Here is a 19,184-nt window from a genome sequence, read left to right as displayed (position 1 = left end):
ATAACTAAATATGAAAATAGAGTAAAGATAAATTAACAAAAATTGTATATACAAAACACCCTCAAATTTTAAACCGGTTTTCTTATTAATGTATTATTTCCTTCCTAAATTGCCCTTTTTATATTTGTAAAGGTACCACTTAAAATGTTTTCCTTTTATATGATCTTTTAATTATAGAAATCCCAAAACTTTAGGCAAATTCAAATTGAATTTATATTCCAAAGATTTAAAATTTTGTCAAACAAATCTATACTCATTAAATCCGACAAAGTTCATTATAATATTTGAAAACTTTTTAACTTATTTCTTATGACTAATTCATTTTAAAAACATTTAAACTTTCAAACTTATTTTATTTTTGTTAGTGTTAATTGCTTAGCTACTGATTTGCTGAGCATGAAGAGTTTCAAGTAGAGAAAGGGAGAAGTCTTTGGTCAGCTCGCTCAAGCTGTGGAAGAGCTTCAGGAACCATTGGATGTGTTTTAGATAGATTAGTACCTGACCGTTGATTTGAGTGAGTGAGTTTGTTACTTTACAAACTATAGTTAAAAGGGAGATAAAAAGAGTTGTTAGTGGTTAATCTTTCTCTTAGCTTTTTCCCCAAATTGAATGTACTGTAATCTCTCCCCGATCAATATGAATCGTCTAAGCATTCATCTCGAATTCTATCATTTTTCGACCTTTAGTTTTGGCTTGCAAATTCGGTATTTGCCATCTTATATTTTGGTTCATATGGACTTAGGTAGTCAAAATATTGAAGGTCTCATAAGATTTAGGCAAGTCCATTTAACTGTTTTCTTGCTTAAGCCCAATGATTTAAAACGTATCTTTCTCGAATAAAAATGGGCCAATTCTTTATGAGAAACCGTGATTAAATTCAGTACTAAGGTTTGACATGCGCAGATGCGCTTATACCCAATTACTTCATTAATAAAAATTATTAATTGTATATTAATTTAATTTACTGAACATTAATTAAGCTAATCTATCGTGGCTCGCATGAGGTAGGGGTGTTGATACGAGGGGACTCGTATCGAGGGATAACTGCGAGAGTTCGCGATGAAGATATTGGTTCGTTCGCAGGGAAATTCCCGTCGAGCAGCCAATTATCGTTCTAGGGTTTTTTATAAGAAAACTTGCAAGAAAGATAAAGAACAATAAAAGATAAAGAAACGATAAAAGATAAACTGAATTGATATTTCTTGAATGATTGAGAAGAATACAATGTATCTCCTATAAATAGGACTACCCTGACTTAGAGAATAAGAAAATAGAGATCCTAATAATATATGAAAAGATATGGAAATCAATAACTAAATAAATAATAGATATGGGGATAATCCTAGAATACGTCGTATCAACCCCCACGGTTAAAATTCACCTTGCCCTCAAGGTGGAACACGACACACCAAATAACGTATCTTCCTGGGTCAAACACACAAATCTGCCTCTGCCCCTTCTTTTTCAATATTTCCAACGGATGAAAGATTGTATTCTCCTTTATAACCAATTCTCCAGTTGAAAAATGGCTCTTCCTATCACTTCCTTTTTCTCTCTCATCTTCCAGTTGGGGTATAACTGTCTCAAGCTCTTGCTTCAGGCTTTTCACTTTCACCGTCTTCATGTTAGATGGTCGCTGATTAATTCTTGCAACATCACCATCATTTGGATTTGCTTCATCATTAGAACTTACGTCCTCAAACTTGTGAAATTCCTCCTTATCTATTCTATTGCCGATAGAAGAATTCACACCCTTTGATATCTCCATTGTTATTGGACGACTAGTATCGGGGTCGCCCGACTGAGAGATCAAAGCTGGTGGGAGTGGGTCATCGTCTAACAATTCACTCTCATCACCATTGATACAGGGGCTGCACGGAGGAGCTGGTGGGGGAAGATTCAAGGTCTCGGCAGCAGCTGCAGCGGGAAGCGGGGCGGCTGTGCGGCAAAGGCTCCTCGCAGCGTGTGGATCGCCCGGCGATTGTCCGTATGGATCGCCTAAGAGACGTTCATTTGCATCCATCCGTGACACCAATTGCTCGACATCTGCGGTCAAGCGCTCAAGCTGTGAAACCAAGGCAGCCAACGATAGGTTCGGTTCCAACTCCTGCGTCACCGGATCACGTGGCATGCCGAGAGGCTCCGTATGGCCGATATCATTGGTCGTTGAATGATCTTGCCAAACTGGGGGATCGAGAGGTTGCCAATATAACGACAATGGTTGGTAGTAGTCGATGGTCGGTAGGTTGTACTGATAGGGCTGCGTCCATGGGTAGTGTGGAGTAGTTGTCATCGGTGCACCAGAATAGTGCGACTGATTATATGCGGGGTCTGGATCCGGTTGCGGTTGTGCTGGAGGTCGAAGTACTTCAACGAACCGATCTGTGTTGTCAAGCCGAGTCTCCAGATTTGAGACAGCCGCCATATCTGGATAGGAGTACCCAAATTGCACGTCTTGTCTCTGGGGGTACCAACACGATGTGGGGCTCGGCATGGGCAGCGGCAAGGGGAACTGTCTGTCAAATTGGCGATGGTGATAGTCGGCGTAGTTGTAGGAATTCATGGATGAAGGATGAAGATGATTGAAGGTGGTAAATAGAGACAGAGAGGTTGAGGACTGGATGAAAGCACCAGTTGATACGAGGGGACTCGTATCGAGGGATAACTGCGAGAGTTCGCGATGAAGATATTGGTTTGTTCGCAGGGAAATTCCCGTCGAGCAGCCAATTATCGTTCTAGGGTTTTTTATAAGAAAACTTGCAAGAAAGATAAAGAACAATAAAAGATAAAGAAACGATAAAAAATAAACTGAATTGATATTTCTTGAATGATTGAGAAGAATACAAAGTCTCTCCTATAAATAGGACTACCCTGACATAGAGAACAAGAAAATAGAGATCCTAATAATATATGAAAAGATATGGAAATCAATAACTAAATAAATAATAGATATGGGGATAATCCTAAAATATGCTCGTATCAGGTGTGCACTGGAGACTTCTAAAACGTGACAAATAAATAAATAATATGGCTAATTTGTACTAATACAAACTAGTATCTCCACCATGCATGATGTATTTGAGAGCGATATCAATTGAGTCAGTCCATTTGATTTCAAAATAGGTTTATTAGGATTGTGGAGTAATCGGATTGAAATTTTATTGGAAAATAAATTTTCAATTCTAACCTGAATATTCAGATTTCGAGTGTTTAACTCGAATCTGAGTTTTATCCAGGTTAATGTACTGTATGGTTACAACAATTGCCATTTATACATATGAGATACGAGTGAACAACATTTAAGTTTAAGTTATAATGACTCGTAAGATCAATCTATCACCAAAAATAGATGAAATTTTCAATTATTTGCTAAAGATACATTGATAATCAAGAGTCTGATTATTTTTGTGACATGGCTCCACCCATCAGAGTAGAAATAAAATCTTGAATATTTTTATCTGAACTTCCCCCTTCATCAACAGCTTCCTTTGCCAATTCCTTCCATTTCCTTGCATTCTCTCTCATCTCTCCAGCTCTCTCTCCCTCCATCACATGCTTCACACAACTAACCAACTCCTCATGCCCAACAACACCTTCTTCATTGGGGCAAGCCTTTACTCCCACTTTCCAAACATCCATCACAAACTTTGCGTTCATAGCCTGATCACTCCACCACGGGACCCCCACCATCGGGACCCCGAGGCTAAGTGCTTCCAGAGTCGAGTTCCACCCACAGTGCGTTACAAAGCAGCCAATGGCGTCATGAGCAAGTACCTCAAGCTGCGAGCACCATGACACGATTAGCCCCTTACCCGAGGCTTCGTCTGAGAAATTTTCCGGGAGCTTCGACACCTCTGAGGATCGGACCACCCATAGGAAGTGTTTTCCGGTTAGCTTAAGGGCCGTTGCCAATTCCTCCATTTCATGCTTTTCCAATTTGGCCATGCTACCAAAGGAGACATAGATAACCGATTTTGGTGATCTTTGTTGTAGCCATTTCATGCAAGTGTCATCTGGCTTGAACATACTAAGACCATAATTTGTGTCATCTTGCAATCTTTTGTCTTGGTACATAGAAGGTATGGCTGGTCCAATTGTTTTGACTGATATGGACTTTTTCATCCAATCATTTGCCTGAAATAGGACTCCAAATACATAAGTTACCTTAATATATATACTACTATCTGTTCACTACAAATAATTTTAACAGTGGAAGATAAATTTGACGAAAACTAATTTTTGCAAAGAAAAAAACATTTGATGAATTAACTATTGATCAATACACATACCAACTCCTCGTCCAGGTCATAAAGACATAAACCCGGCCATGAGTAGCAGAAATATGGATACAGGTAGCAATATTAATGAACACCAACTACTCTTCCAGGCCATAAATTAAGACATAAACCCATGAGAAGCAATATATGGTATAGAACTTTAGAAGTAGCAATCGCATTAAATATGGAGTTGTCCAAATTGCCACGTTTTTTTTGTTACAATTATTTGTGTTCTCTTTCTTTTCCATGGTTGGGCGTGAGGGGAATTAGCAATTCAGGGTCAAATTAATACTCCCTCCGTCCTATAACATGAGTCACTCTTATTATGAACACGAATTTTAAGAAATGTAAAGAATAGTAGATCGGAAAAGTTAGTGGAATATAAACCCACTTTTTTATATTGATTATAATTATAATAAAATTTGAGTGAAGGGAGTTAGACCATCTTCAATGGTACACTAAAACCTAAAATGGGATAAGTATTTAGCTCCAATAGTACTAAAAAACCAATCCTATTTTTGGTTTTTGAGAAAAAAATACCTATCTTTAGGTTTACACTAAACCAATACCTAAAAGTTTTTCAAATTTTGTGAGTAAAAAAAAACATAATATAGAGAATATTCTTTTAAGTTTGAGTTTGTGTAAATAGTTGGAGTAAAATCAATATTTAGTGTGAGATTTACACTAAAATGAGTTTGAGTTTAGTGGAATGTTGGAGATGCTCTTAGTGGAATGTGAGACTTATTTACCATTTATGGTAAAAATGAAGTGTGACTTTTATTGTTGAACGGACCAAAATGGCAAAGTGTGACTCTTATTGTGGGACGGAGAGAGTACTACTTTGCAATAAAAAATTGTGATATTGGACTCCAAAATTATGAACTATGGCGAAATTATGATAATTTTCATAAAATTAAAAATTATCTAAAATATCACAAACTTTACATTCTATTTGTTATTTTCCCACGATGAATACATGCCTTTTTAAATCCTACTACTTAACACTACTAAATCAATGTAGCTTTCTACGTGATTTTTTATTCTACTAGCAACTAGCTAGCCACAAACATAAAAAATGTTCTAAATTATCATAAATGTTTCATGGTTGCCCGCTTAGAATAAGTTTTCGCTTAAAATTTCTTATTTGGGTTGAATTGAGAAATAAAAATACAGAATGTAAGTGTGAAATTTTAAACCAAATTTAAAATTTATGGAAAATATCAAAATTTGGCCAAAATTCTTGGTGTTAGTGACTAATATCCTAAAAAATTTCATTAATCTCAACTGTATGTACTCGATAAGAGAATGGAGTATAAAATACTAATGCCAACTAATTAAGAAATACTTCAGGAAATAAATAAAGGTTTGACATTACGAATATCACTTGTGATTATTAAAGAACAAATTGCCAAATAAATAACGAACACATTTTTTTCTGAAAGTTAAATTACGAAAAAGATTTTGTGACTAATCACCAATCCCGTTCGCACGGTGCGGACAGCCCAGTAGAAGATTAGCCACATTAATTAGTGGTATGAGATGTTGAATTTTCTAATGGCAGAAATCTTAAAAATAAAATAGAGGCCCCAAAATAGTCCTAACTCTTCATCACATGTGACTTACAAAACAAAACCAAATAAATGTCATGTATATATCGTTTTTTTTATGTAAAATGAAAGTTTAATTTAGCCCAATGAAACTCGGCAATAAGTCAGTAACAACTAAACATGATAACTTATCCTAAAAGACTAGCCACGTACCTCTTCTTCGAGCTCGTAAACTGAGTTAACGAACATGAAATGGGAATCCTCCACACCTTCAAACTGACCCACCAGCAGCTCCAATGCGCCCGGATACTTCTCCGGATCAACAACAAACGACGGCAAATCCGAGATCGCCAACGGCGGCAGCCCGGGAAGCACGGTCTCCCTCTCCGTAACCGGAACTTTGAGCAACCCTTTGAACACATTGTAGTAGATCACATTCACAGAGCTCGCCTGCGTGAAGAAGGCCGCACCAGACAGGCCCTTACTCTTCGCCACGGCTAAGCCCCACGGCATGAAGGCGTCGCAGACGACGCAGTCCACGGGCCGGCCCCCTTCTCGAAGCTTCTCGATGAGACGGGACGTTGACTCCGGACCGGCCTTTTTGAAGCTGAGTAGATGCTCCCGAGGGTCGACGTCGGCTCTGGCGGTGGGGGAGTCGTAGCCGTCGGAGATCGTCTCGACGACGATGTTGTTGCCGGCGGCGGAAGAGGTGAGGGCGCCTTGTGGTACGGCGAAGGTGATTGTGATGCCTTTGTGGGCTAAGCGTTTGGAGAATTCGATCATGGGGTTTATGTGGCCTTGGCCTGGGTACGGCAGGATTAGGCAGTGTGGTTTGTCTTTTGTTTTTTTTTCCATTTCTTTCGGTTTGGATTTATGTGGTGTGTTTAGGATGCTTTGAGGTTTGATCATGTGAGTACGAGGTAAGGTTATATATAGAACATTGGAACATTTAGGCAAGTTGTAATGGATAAGAGGTCATGAATTCTATGAGTGGTTGTAAAAAATTGTTCGGATGACGGTGGAATAAAGATTAATACTTCTTCCGTTCCTCATAATTCGTCACTGTTTGATCCGGCAAGGGTTTTAAAAAATGTAGTGGGTTAAAAAAGTTGGTGACATGTGGATCCTACTTTTATATATTAATTTTATAATAAATATGAGTATGGATGAGTCAGTGGAATGTAGAGTTCACTACCAAAAATGGTAAAAGTAAAAGGTGACAAATTTTTAGGGACGGAAAAAAAAGGAAATGTGTGACAAATTTTCAGGGAATGAGGGAGTACTACTTATTTATTTTAGTCCTATGTTTCTGTTTGAAGGGATGATAAAGTAAGAGAAAGAATAAAGTAGAGAAATGAGGAGAGAGTAAGTAGGAGTAATAAAGATAATACCCTTTCTATGCCATTAGGAGTTCCATTTGAGTTCGGCACGAGTTTTAATGAAATATAAAGTAAAGTGAGTGAGAAAAGTTAGTGGAATTTGAGATCCATTTTTATATCTCCCTCCGTCCCTCCGTCCTGCAGTAGGAGTCGTATTTGGTTATGACACGGATTTTAAGAAATGTAAAGAAAAGTAAGATTGAATAATGTAGTGAAAATATGAGTCTCACTTATTATATTAGTTTTATAATAAAATGTGAAGTGTGTCAAAATTTGGGGGACAGATTGAAATAGCAAACTGTGTCAAAAATTTTGAGGAAGGAGGAAGTACGTATTCATTTTCATAAGAATTATCTTTCTCTATTGTAAAATATGTCAATAACCCTTGATGCATGTCAAGGTGGTGAGCGGAAGGATCGACATTATCAGGGACCTCATCTGGAACAAGTCTGGCCAGCCTGTGAAAGCGGCCTTCAAGGAAGATGCTGCAATGAACCCGGCCGTAAAAGCCAACCTACAGGCTACATGCCGCCAAACTGGGGAGTGCGGCCTTCAGGCTGCCGGCCGTCGAGAGCGACGTCAGGATAGCCGCCACCTACCTGGAGCTCGCTGACGCCGTCAACATCATATGGGCCACCATGGACGGAGATCGTCTCGACGGCGATATTGTTGCCGGCGGTGGATGAGGTGAGGACGCCTTGTGGTACGGCGAAGGTGATTGTGATGCCTTTGTGGGCTAAGCGTTTGGAGAATTGGATCATAGGGTTTATGTGGCCTTGGAGTGGATATGGCAGGATTAGGCAGTGTGGTTTCTGTTGTTTTTTCTCCATTTCTTTGGGTTTAGATTTGGTGGTGGTGTAGCCGTGTAGGTTGGTTTGAGGTGTGATCATGTATACTTGGTAAACTTATGTATAGAACATTGGTGAGCAGTTTTTTTTACTTATCATAAATAACTCATCTATCTTGGAGTTATATTAACAAAAATGATCTATAAAATTATATGTTTTCTCCTCATATTTTGTTTTATTTTTGTTTTGACAAAGTTACGGTAAGAAGGCTAAGACCATCTCCAAAGGTACACTAAAACCTAAAATAGGATAGGTATTTAGCTTCAATAGTACTAAAAAACCAATTCCATTTTTTGTTTTTGAGAAAAATTTACCTATCTTTAGGTTTACACTAAACCAAAACCTAATTTTTTAAAAAAAAATTTGTGAGTAAAAAGAGCATAATATAGAGAATATTCTTTTAAGTTTGAGTTTAGTGTAAATGGTTAGAGTAAAATCATATTTGATGTAATATTTACACTGAAATGAGTTTGAGTTTAGTGTAAATGGTTGGAGATGCTCTAAGAGGTGAAATCTGAGTGGTTGTAGTCAAGGGAGGAGCCATAAATTTAATACTTCAGCATGTGCAAAAATAGTTTGAGAGTAAATCTGCCGTTGCTTGTAATTATTTTTGGATCAAAGTGACCTAAAGATTAGTAGTTCAAACTAGTAGCAACGTAGGAGATACGGCACAAAACGTCTAAGTAATGTTAGGATAGTGCGTCCGTTTCTAAATTTAGTTTTTGTTACCGTATCTCATTAAAATGAAAACATCTACTAATGGTTAAAATCAAATTTCATTTCGTTAAAGTATTGAGCTATTTTGACCATAATCGTGTCCTAGTGGGAATTTCCCTATCTTGTCCTGTCAATATGTGGACCATGGCGAGGAAATAATAGAGTGATCGGGTACATAAGAAGTTATGATATAGAAAGAGACATATATAGGCTATATTGCATATTTGAGCAAAGTCCAAAATGATTAGGTCTTTAGATGACAATTCGAACACTACATTTGCCGGTGTTAAGATTTCACAAATTTCCTCTGTTGATTACAAAATAGGTATTTGCCGTCTTATATATACTTTATTTTGGTACGTATGGACTTAGGTAGTCAAATTACACATTATTTTGAATGTGGATTAATCGGATTGAAACATAATTGGATTCTAATTTTCAATTCTTACACGAACATTCGAATTTTGGGTGTTTAAGCCGGATCTGAGTTTATCCTAGTTTTATAATGTACTATCTGGTTACAACAATTCCCATTTATTACATATATAATGAGATACAAGTTCATATCAATCTTTCACCAAAATACATGAAATTTTCAACTAATTACTAAAGATACACTGATAATCAAGAATCCGATTATTTTTGTGATTGTGTACCCATCATAATAGAAACAAATTCTTGAATATTTCTATCAGAACTCCCCCCTTCATCAACAGCTCCCTTTGCCAACTCCTTCCATTTCATTGCATTCTCTCTAATCTCTTCCGCTCTCTCCCCCTCCATCACATGCTTCACACAACTAACCAACTCCTCATGCTCAACAACACCTTCTTCATTAGGACAAGCCTTTACTCCCACTTTCCAAACATCCATCACAAATTTTGCATTCGTAGCCTGATCACTCCACCAGGGGACCCCCACCATCGGAACCCCGAGGCTCAGTGCCTCCAGAGTCGAGTTCCACCCACAGTGTGTGACAAAACATCCTATGGCATCATGAGCAAGTACCTCTAGCTGCGAGCACCATGACACGATTAGCCCCTTACCTGAGGCTTCGTCCACGAAATTTTCCGGGAGCTTCGACACCTCCGAGGATCGGACCACCCATAGGAAGTGTTTTCCGGTTAGCTTAAGGGCCGTTGCCAATTCCTCCATTTCATGCTTTTCCAATTTGGCAATACTACCGAAGGAGACGTAGATAACTGATTTAGGTGATCTTTGTTGTAGCCATCTCATGCAAATGTCATCTGGTTTGAACAAACTAAGACCATAACTTTTGTCATGTGGTACTCTTTTGTCTAGGTAGATAGAAGGTATGGCTGGTCCAATTGTTTTAACTGCCATTGATTTTTTCATCCACTCATTTGCCTGAAACAAAGATTCCAAGTACATAAGTTACTTTAAAATTTGTGATTTACAATATATCATCGTGTATATATATATACAGGGTTGTGATCAATAGAGATTTTTTATACTAATTGAGAAATGAGATGCAATATTAGCCACTCATTTAATATAAATGAGTGGTCCAGATTTTTCCACATGGAAAATATCTTTAGATTAATTAATTATGAAAGGGAAGAATGGTAATATCATGGTATATTTTATTCAATAAATATTTTTTTAAAATTTTAAATTTTTATTAATTTTTTTTTTTAATTTTTAATTTTTTTTAAAAATTTTTTTTAAAATTTTTTATTTTTATTTTTCAACTACATATACAATTCATGTCAACTACACACATATAATGTCAACTATGTGTACAATTCATGTCAACTACACATATAATGTCAACTATGTGTATAATCTATGTCAACTACATATACAATCCATGTTAACTATATAATATAATGTCAACTACATGTACAATTTATGTCAAATACTCCCTCCGTCCCCGATTAAGAGTCACACTTGAATTTCTGCACTCATTTTGTAAAAATGATAATAAATAGTTAAACTGGAAAAATAGTAAAGTAAGAGAGAGAATAATGTAAAGAAGACTCTTCTATACCTTATTCTCTATCTTATTTTACTATTTATGACTTTAACTATTTATTATTAATTTTACAAAATGAGTGCAGAAATGCAAGTGTGACTCTTAATCGGGGACGGAGGGAGTAGTATTTATTGAATAAAGTTGTTGACATTTGGAGTGTAGTTGACATGAATTGTATATGTAGTTGACATAAAAAATAAAAAAAATTAAATATTTTTTTTAAAATTTATCAAAAATAAATAAATAAAAATTTAAAAAAAAATTTAAAAAATTTAAAAAAAATTAATTTTTTTTTAAAAAATAAATAAATAAAATTAATAAAATTACAATTATGCCCCCGTGTTGACATAAACTACTTGACATTTTACAAATATTCTGGATGAGTGACTGAAATTGCATCCCAATTCTCAATTAGGTTCATAAATCTCAATCTAACAAGACGATCTATATATGGTATATATATATATATAGAACAGAGTTTCCAAAATCCAGATTAGTGAAAAAATCTGAGCCATATTAAATTAGAAAGAGAGACTCTCTAGCTCTGCTGCATCTTTCCTATTCAAATTTCAATTGCGACTTAAGAGAATTAAATCAAAACTTCAATTAACCTCTATTTAATAGTAGTAATCAATTAATACAAATAATTTAACCACAAGTTGCGGTCGCACCGTGCGGACGGCCCTGTAGCTAGAAGGTTAGCCTCATTAGTATGAGATGTTGAATCTTCGAATTATGGCAATCTTAAAATTTTGCTTTATCTCAAACCTAATTATACCATATTTAGGGATGATAATTAACAGATATCCCAAATTATTCCAATTCTATACCACATGTGACGTTGAAAACAAAATCAACCAAGCAAAAATAAAAATCTAACAAGTATATTCCGTTTTCTTCCAAATCCAATCCAACTCAGATGACTTATTCCAAAAGACTAGCCACATACCTCTTTGTCAAGCTCGTAAATCGAGTTAACGAACACGAAATCAGAATCCTCCACACCATCAAACTGACCCATCACCAGCTCCAACAATCCCGGATGCTTCTCCTGATCAACAACAAACGACGGCAGATCCGAGATCGCCAACGGCGGCAGCCCGGGAAGCACGATCTCCCTCTCCGTAACCGGAACTTTGAGCAAGCCTTTAAACACGTTGTAGTAGACAACATTGACAGAGCTCGGCTGCGTGAAGAAGGCCGCACCAAACAGGCCTTTGCTCTTCGCCACGGCCAGCCCCCACGGCAGGAAGGCGTCGTAGACGACGCAGTCCACGGCCCGGCCCGGGCCTTCTCGAAGCTTCTCGATGAGGCGGGACGTTGACTCCGTCCCTTCCCTTTTGAGGGTGGCTAGATACTCCCGAGGGTCGGCGTCGGCTCTGGCGGCGGCGGAGGTGTAGCCGTCGGAGATGGACTCGACGGCGATGGAGGCGGAGATGTCGGCGGCGGCGGAGGAGAGGATGTCTTGTGGTGCGGCGAAGGTGATTGTGATGCCTTTGTAGGCTAAGCGTTTGGAGAATTGGATCAGGGGGTTTATGTGGCCTTGGCTTGGGTATGGCAGGATTAGGCAGTGTGGTTTGTCTTCTGTTTTTTGTTCCATTTCTTTGGGTTTGGATTTGGGATGGTTGGGTGTGTGATCATGTGTACTAGGTAAGGTTATATATAGAACATTGGAAGATTTAGGCAAGATATGGATAAGAGGTGAATTCTCTATGAGTGGTTGTAAAAATGTTTGGAAAGAGGTGACATAAAGATTAGTTCTTCTTCGGTGTCACTACAAGTTAACAGATTTATTTTGGGCATAAGTTATGGCTAAAAGGTGAACTACGATGACAATTATCGAGTTAAATGGATAAATCAAATAAAGTAAAAGAGAGAATAAAATAAAGAATTGAAAAAAAGAAAAAGTAATTAAGAGAAATAATAAAGTAAAAGAAAAAAAATAGAAGTAAGTATGTTTTTTTTTTTCTAAAAATGAGAATTAATCACTTATAATGAAACATAAAATATGTAAATATTGCTTGGATAGGCGTCCTTTACAAAATTTGTTTTTCGTTACAGTCTGTAGTCCTATTAAAATGATACAACTACGTACGATTATGAAAATTTATTTTTTGAATTCTTTTTCCCATTTTGTTAAAGTATTGAAAAAATTCGACCAGGTAATAGTGTCTCAGTACCAAAGTCGTGTCTCATTTGGAAACTTCACTATTTTGTCCTATGATCCTATCAAAATGTGGATCCTACAAGGGAAATTGCAACACATGGAGACACGTGAATCCCAAATTAATGTGTTTTTCATTAATCATGACAGTGGATCCTACAAGCGAATTATTGAATGAGTTGTTGTAAAAATATTAATTTGGATGGATGTGAAATACCTTCCTTGGCTTGCTACAAGTGAGTGATTTATTTTGGTAAACTATGATGACATTGGAGATAAAATAAAATAAAATAAAAAATAAAAAATAAATGAAAAAAAGTAAGTATAAGAAATAATAAAACATGAAAAATAATAAAGTAAGAGAAAATTAATATTCCTTTTGTCCTATTATAAGTGATAGATTTCTTTTGGACACAAGAATTAAGAAAATGATATATATTGAGTTAAAGTGGAGAGAGTAAAGTATGAGAGATAAAAAGTAAGAAAAATAAAGAGAGAATAAAGTAAGAGAGAGAATAAATTAAGATATGGTTGAAGTTTTGTTTTTGGCTAAAAAATGAAATTGATCAATTGTGGTGGAATAGTGTCTGTTGGGATAACTCAAAATAACAAATTGATAACTTGTGGTGGGATGGGAGGAGTATTTTTTTTTATGAAAATGAAAAATTAATTAAAAATAGTGAAACACAAAATCTAAATATTGCTTTGATATGCGTCCGTTTGTAAATTTGTTTTTGGTTACAGTCTACCAGCATCTTAAAATCATCTTAAAATGAAAACAACTACGATTGATCAAAATTGTTTTTTTTTCATTTTGTTATAAGTGTCTCAAAGACAAAAATGTTGTGTCTCATTGGGAACTTCCCTATACTGTCGTCAACATGTGGATCCTACAAGAAAATATTAGCGCAAAGTTGGGCAAATTAAAGTCCAAATTAGATTAGGTTTTAGGATGACAATTCGAACACTACATTGCTGGTGTCAGCTTTCACAATTTTCCTACACTGGTTGCAAAATAGGTGTTTGTGACATTATCTTTTTGTACTCCCTCTGTCACACGAAAAATGTCACATTCTCCTTTTTAGTTTGTCCAACAAAAGTTGTCACATTTCCCTTTTTGAAAAATGTTCTCTCTCACATGAATATAAAAATTATATTTTCTCTCTCCATTTAACACACAAAACAAAATCTTATAAAATCTCGTACCGTCCCACAAGTGTGACGACGGAGGGAGTAGTAATTTTCTATTGCTTGCAAATTCGCTATTTGCCTCCTCTTCTGGTCATATGACTTAGGTAGTCAATTTATTTAAGGTTTGGATTTTCATTTGGTATTCCTAAATGTTTGAATGGGAGCCCGGGGAGCATTAGGATGCAACCATAGTTAGAGTGACAATGTACCACCAACCTCGTGCGGCCACGTGGCACGCTACCCAGCAATATTAGGGGTGTATCCAGCAATATCATATTAAGCGTTTTAGATGGAATTCTGAGCATTTTTTTAATTGAATGTAGCATATTATGGGGAATATTAGTTTTATTTATGGTTTAGTTTTAGGAAATGGATGAGAACGAATAAATATGCATACAATGTTAAACATCATTCACATGTGTGAATTGTGATTATCTGTGTAGAAACATGAACTTAAGCTTACGCTGGTTTGGAGCTTTATCTGTAGAGTCTGTTAAATTCAATTCTTGTTTTCGTTAACAGAAGAGTTTCGGTAGATATAGGATAAACGCATATTTGTGCACTTTTATGCGTGGATGAAATTTGATATTCACATAAAGTGGTTGGTGAATGGCTTTTTTGTTCCCTTTATTTTTTGGAACTGCCTCTTTAACATTTTAGGTTTTATATACGCAGTTCATTCAGTTAAGTGTTGAGATGTTCTTCTGTCTGTGGTGTCACTATGTCAGTCTTCTGGAAAATACTATTCAATTTTTTAAAATTTAGTTTTCATACTTTTTAAAAACTGAATTGTCATCTAAAACCTTGTAGTTTATACATAGTTGATAGGGTGCTGCCTTTATTACTAATGGTGGTTTAATATGCTCAGAGTAAGAATAATGTTTGACCTATGGTGTATAAAACAACCATTTTAAATGTTTAACTTCGTAGGTCAACAACGGAAATGTTAGGAAATATTAGTATTTCTATTAATTGTGGACTATTCACAAAAAAAGTTCAATTATTAATAGTTAATACTCCATCATTTCCAATTATTTGCTAAAGATACATTGATAATCAAGAATCTGATTATTTTTTTGACATGGCTCCTCCCATCGTATTAGAAACAAATTCTTGAATATTTCTATCTGAACTCCCCCCTTCATCAATAGCTCCCTTTGCCAATTCCTTCCATTTCCTTGCATTCTCTCTTATCTCTTCCGCTCCCTCTCCCTCCATCACACAATTTACACAACGAACCAATTCCTCATGCCCAACAACACCTCCATCATTGGGATAAGCCCTCACTCCCATCTTCCAAACATCCATAACAAACTTCGCATTCGTAGCCTGATCACTCCACCACGGGACCCCCACCATCGGGACCCCGAGGCTCAGCGCCTCCAGAGTCGAGTTCCACCCACAGTGTGTCACAAAGCATCCTATGGCTTCATGAGCAAGTACCTCAAGCTGCGAGCACCATGACACGATTAGCCCCTTACCCGAGGCTTCGTCCGCGAAATTTTCCGGGAGCTTCGACACCTCCGAGGATCGGACCACCCATAGGAAGTGTTTGCCGGTTAGCTTAAGAGCCGTTGCCAATTCCTCCATTTCATGCTTTTCCAATTTGGCAATACTACCAAAGGAGACGTATATAACTGATTTAGGTGATCTTTGTTGTAGCCATCTCATGTAAATGTCATCTGATTTGAACAAACTAAGACCATAACTTTTGTCGTGTGGTATTCTTTTGTCTAGATAGATAGAAGGTATGGCTGGTCCAATTGTTTTTACTGACATTGATTTTTTCATCCACTCATTTGCCTGAAACAAGATTCCAAGTAAATAAGTTAGTACTCCACTTCAATAATTGTTACATATCGTATCAAAACTCAATATATCATCATAGAAAAGAGATTCTGAAATCCTGCTCTATGCCACGTATGAGTTGATACGTTCCAAGCTGTATTTCTATTTTGATATGTTAATTAGCTACCAGATCAGTGAAAATTTCTGAGGTGAATGAGGAATACTAATTTAGCACATAAATAAAGGCTCACGAAGGTACCACTTAACAGAATTAAATCAAAACTTCAATTAATCTCTATTTAAGTAATCAATTAATGCGGACGACCACCCTGTAGAAAATTAGCCACATTAACATGAGGTGTTGAATCTGCTAACTATGGCAATCTTTAAATTTTGCTTTATCTCAAACCTAATTATATCATATTTAAGGATGATCATAATTAATAGATGTCCCAAATTAGTCCAATTCTATACAACATGTGACTTAGAAAACAAAACCTACCAAGCAAAAAAAATCTCATAATCATATTCCGTTTTCTTTCAAATCCAATCCAACTGGACGACTTATTCTAAAAGACTAGCCACGTACCTCTTCCTCGAGCTCGTAGACCGAGTTAACGAACACGAAATCAGAATCCTCCACACCTTCAAACTGACCCACCAGCAGCTCCAACGCGCCCGGATACTTCTCCGGATCAACAATAAACGACGGCAAATCTGAGACCGCCAACGGCGGCAGCCCGGGAAGCACGATCTCCCTCTCCGAAACCGGAACTTTGAGCAACCCTTTAAACACATTGTAGTAGATCACATTCACAGAGCTCGTCTGCGTGAAGAAGACCGCACCAAACAGGCCCTTACTCTTCGCCACGGCCAGCCCCCACGGCATGAAGGCGTCGTAGACGACGCAGTCCACGGGCTGGCCCCCTTCTCGAAGCTTCTCGATGAGTCGGGTAGTTGACTCCGTCCCGGCCGTTTTGAAGCTGAGTAGATGCTCCCGAGGGTCGGCGTCGACTCTGGCGGCGGTGGAGTCGTAGCCGTCGGAGATGGTCTCGACGGCGATATTGTTGCCGGCGGCGGAAGAGGTGAGGACGCCTTGCGGTACGGCGAAGGTGATTGTGATGCCTTTGTGGGCTAAGCGTTTGGAGAATTGGATCATGGGGTTTATGTGGCCTTGGCTTGGGTATGGAAGGATTAGGCAGTGTGGTTTGTGTTCTGTTTTTGGATCCATTTCTTTCGGTTTGGATTTATGTGGTGTGTTTAGGATGCTTTGAGGTTTGATCATGTGAGTACGAGGTAAGGTTATATATAGGACATTGGAAGATTTAGGCAAGTTATGGATAAGAGGTGAATTCTATGAGTGGTGGCAAAGAAAAGACTAATTTATTTTAGTCCTGAGTTTCAATTAGAAAAGATGATATAAGTAAGAGAAAGAATCAAGTAGGGAAATGAGAAGAGAGTAATTAGGAGTAATAAAGGTAGTACTACTCTCTCTTTTATTGGTAGTTCCATTTGAGTTCGACACGAGTTTTAATAAAATGTAAAGTAAAGTGAGGGAGAACAGGTGGTGGAATGTGAGATCCATTTTTGTTTCTCCTCCGCCCCGCAATAGAAGTTCTATTTGATTATGACACGAGTTTTAAGAAATGTAAAGAAAAGTAAGATTGAATAAGTCAGTGAAATACTGAGTTTCACTTATTATATTAGTTTAATAATAAAATGTGAGTGGTAAGTTGGTGAAATGTGGGGCCTAGTTACCATTTATACTAAAAGTGAAATCTGATTCTTATTGTGAGACGAACCGAAATGGAAAAATAAAACTCTTATTGTGGAATGGATGGAGTATTAGTTTAATAATATAATCTAAGTGAAATGGGTTAATAGAAGTAAAGTCTACCTACCATTTATAGTAAAATTGAACCATCTTATGACGGACGAACTAAAATAATACTATAAATCAAGAATTCTAATGGCATCCGGAGGGAATATGTTGTTTTTTTCCTAAAAATGGTAATCAATCACTAAACCCTAAATATCTAGGATATGCGTCCATTTGTAAATTTGTTTTTGGTTACAGTCTAAAATCTACTCCATTAAAATGAAAACAACTACGGTTATCAAAATCGATTTTTTTCATATCGTTAAGTATTGAGATATTTTGCCCTTAATAGTGTCTCAAGACAAAAAATTGCCTCAGTTGGGAACTTTACTATATTGTCCTGTGGATCCTACAAGGATATGATAGAATGATTTGGACAAGAAATAAAAAGTAGTGACAGAAGAAGAGATAAACTATAAGCTAATTTGCAAATTTAGGCAAAGTCCAAATTTGATTACGTTTTAGATGACAATTCTAACACTACATTGTCAGTGCCAGCTTTCACAATTTTCCTTTACTTGGTTGCAAAATAGGTATTTGTCACGTTATATTTGTAATTTTGTATATTGATTGCGAATTCGCTATTTGCCACCTCTTTTGGTTCATATGGACTTAGGTAATCAGCATATTTAAGGTTTGAATTCCTATACGATGTTCCAAAATGTTTGAATAAGATCTCACTCCTATTTAGGTGTATTTATATCCTTCAAAATCATTGCAGTAAGGGCCCAATGAGGTAAGCCCATTGAACTGTTTTCCTGAGTAAGCCCAATGGGGTAAGCCCAATTACTAGTACTACTTCATTAGTAAAATTTATTCCTTCTTAAATTAATTCAGTATTGTTTATTTATTTTTTATTTTTTTATGTATTTAGTGTAATTTTAATATATTTATAATTTATAATCAGGTAAAAACCATTTCCATCCCTACCATTACTCAAAATGTTCCTCCACACCTTATTCAATTATGAAATTATGTAATAATATACGTGGAGAGTGATCAATGGCTAACTAATTAGCAATCATAAACTAAGATTAAATTTTAGCTATGAGATTAGAAGATCTAATGGTTGAAATAATGTCACATGAATTATATTTTTAATTAAGAAAAATTAATAAATAAAATTATAGGGTATTAATGTCGATCCCCTCTCATTAAAATTATCTTAAAACTTTAAATGTACGTAACTCTCTCAATTTAAATTATTTTTTTGCAAAAAGTATATCAAATTAAAGATAATTTTATAAGGATTCCAACAAGATCTCAATTGCATATTTTCTGACAACGTTCGGATGATGAAATTTGATATTTTTTATTTTAGTTTTCGTAAATGTTGATAACCAGATTTTTATCAACAAATACATCAAAAAAAATCTCAATAAAACCATGTAAAAATCT

General features: G+C 36.5%; 3 protein-coding genes across 5 annotated transcripts; all 3 read right to left on the bottom strand.

Moving 5' to 3' along the window:
- Window positions 1-3,334: 3,334 nt before the first annotated feature.
- Window positions 3,335-8,072, bottom strand: LOC125212773 (mogroside I-E synthase-like). 3 transcript variants are annotated; one of them, XM_089069407.1, is made up of 3 exons: window positions 7,863-8,072; window positions 6,038-6,499; window positions 3,335-4,134 (listed from the first exon to the last, which is right to left on the bottom strand). In XM_089069407.1, the coding sequence occupies exons 1-3, from the start codon at window positions 8,031-8,033 to the stop codon at window positions 3,400-3,402; spliced, it is 1,368 nt and encodes a 455-aa protein (XP_088925533.1). In that variant the 5' UTR covers window positions 8,034-8,072; the 3' UTR covers window positions 3,335-3,399. The 3 variants fall into 3 exon arrangements, with proteins under 3 accessions (XP_088925533.1, XP_088925534.1, XP_047968983.2); XM_089069408.1 differs by having other exon boundaries at window positions 6,038-6,534; window positions 7,895-8,071; XM_048113026.2 differs by lacking the exon at window positions 7,863-8,072 and having other exon boundaries at window positions 6,038-6,791.
- A 1,214-nt stretch (window positions 8,073-9,286) lies between these two features.
- Window positions 9,287-12,409, bottom strand: LOC125211765 (mogroside I-E synthase-like). Its single transcript, XM_048111684.2, has 2 exons — window positions 11,714-12,409; window positions 9,287-10,136 (listed from the first exon to the last, which is right to left on the bottom strand). The coding sequence occupies exons 1-2, from the start codon at window positions 12,362-12,364 to the stop codon at window positions 9,405-9,407; spliced, it is 1,383 nt and encodes a 460-aa protein (XP_047967641.1). The 5' UTR covers window positions 12,365-12,409; the 3' UTR covers window positions 9,287-9,404.
- Window positions 12,410-15,063: 2,654 nt separating this feature from the next.
- LOC125212486 (mogroside I-E synthase-like) lies at window positions 15,064-17,187 on the bottom strand. Its single transcript, XM_048112675.2, has 2 exons — window positions 16,497-17,187; window positions 15,064-15,922 (listed from the first exon to the last, which is right to left on the bottom strand). The coding sequence occupies exons 1-2, from the start codon at window positions 17,136-17,138 to the stop codon at window positions 15,188-15,190; spliced, it is 1,377 nt and encodes a 458-aa protein (XP_047968632.2). The 5' UTR covers window positions 17,139-17,187; the 3' UTR covers window positions 15,064-15,187.
- Between the last annotated feature and the right edge of the window lie 1,997 nt (window positions 17,188-19,184).

The sequence above is a fragment of the Salvia hispanica genome, chromosome 3 (genome assembly GCF_029641045.1).
Source record: "Salvia hispanica isolate PSC_SH4W2 chromosome 3, Shi_PSC_v1, whole genome shotgun sequence".
NCBI lineage: Eukaryota > Viridiplantae > Streptophyta > Magnoliopsida > Lamiales > Lamiaceae > Salvia > Salvia hispanica.
This window is presented reverse-complemented; position numbering and strand designations above follow the sequence as displayed.

What these genes read in the sequence shown, in the direction of transcription:
- LOC125211765 (XM_048111684.2), bottom strand. Translation starts at nt 12,364, where the DNA reads ATGGAACAAAAAACAGAAGACAAACCACACTGCCTAATCCTGCCATAC. An exon ending in TTTACGAGCTTGACAAAGAG is followed by an intron (nt 10,137 to 11,713) that starts GTATGTGGCTAG and finishes TCTTTGTTTCAG; the next exon opens with GCAAATGAGTGGATGAAAAA.
- LOC125212486 (XM_048112675.2), bottom strand. Translation starts at nt 17,138, where the DNA reads ATGGATCCAAAAACAGAACACAAACCACACTGCCTAATCCTTCCATAC. An exon ending in TCTACGAGCTCGAGGAAGAG is followed by an intron (nt 15,923 to 16,496) that starts GTACGTGGCTAG and finishes ATCTTGTTTCAG; the next exon opens with GCAAATGAGTGGATGAAAAA.
- LOC125212773 (XM_048113026.2), bottom strand. Translation starts at nt 6,733, where the DNA reads ATGATCAAACCTCAAAGCATCCTAAACACACCACATAAATCCAAACCG. An exon ending in TTTACGAGCTCGAAGAAGAG is followed by an intron (nt 4,135 to 6,037) that starts GTACGTGGCTAG and finishes GTCCTATTTCAG; the next exon opens with GCAAATGATTGGATGAAAAA.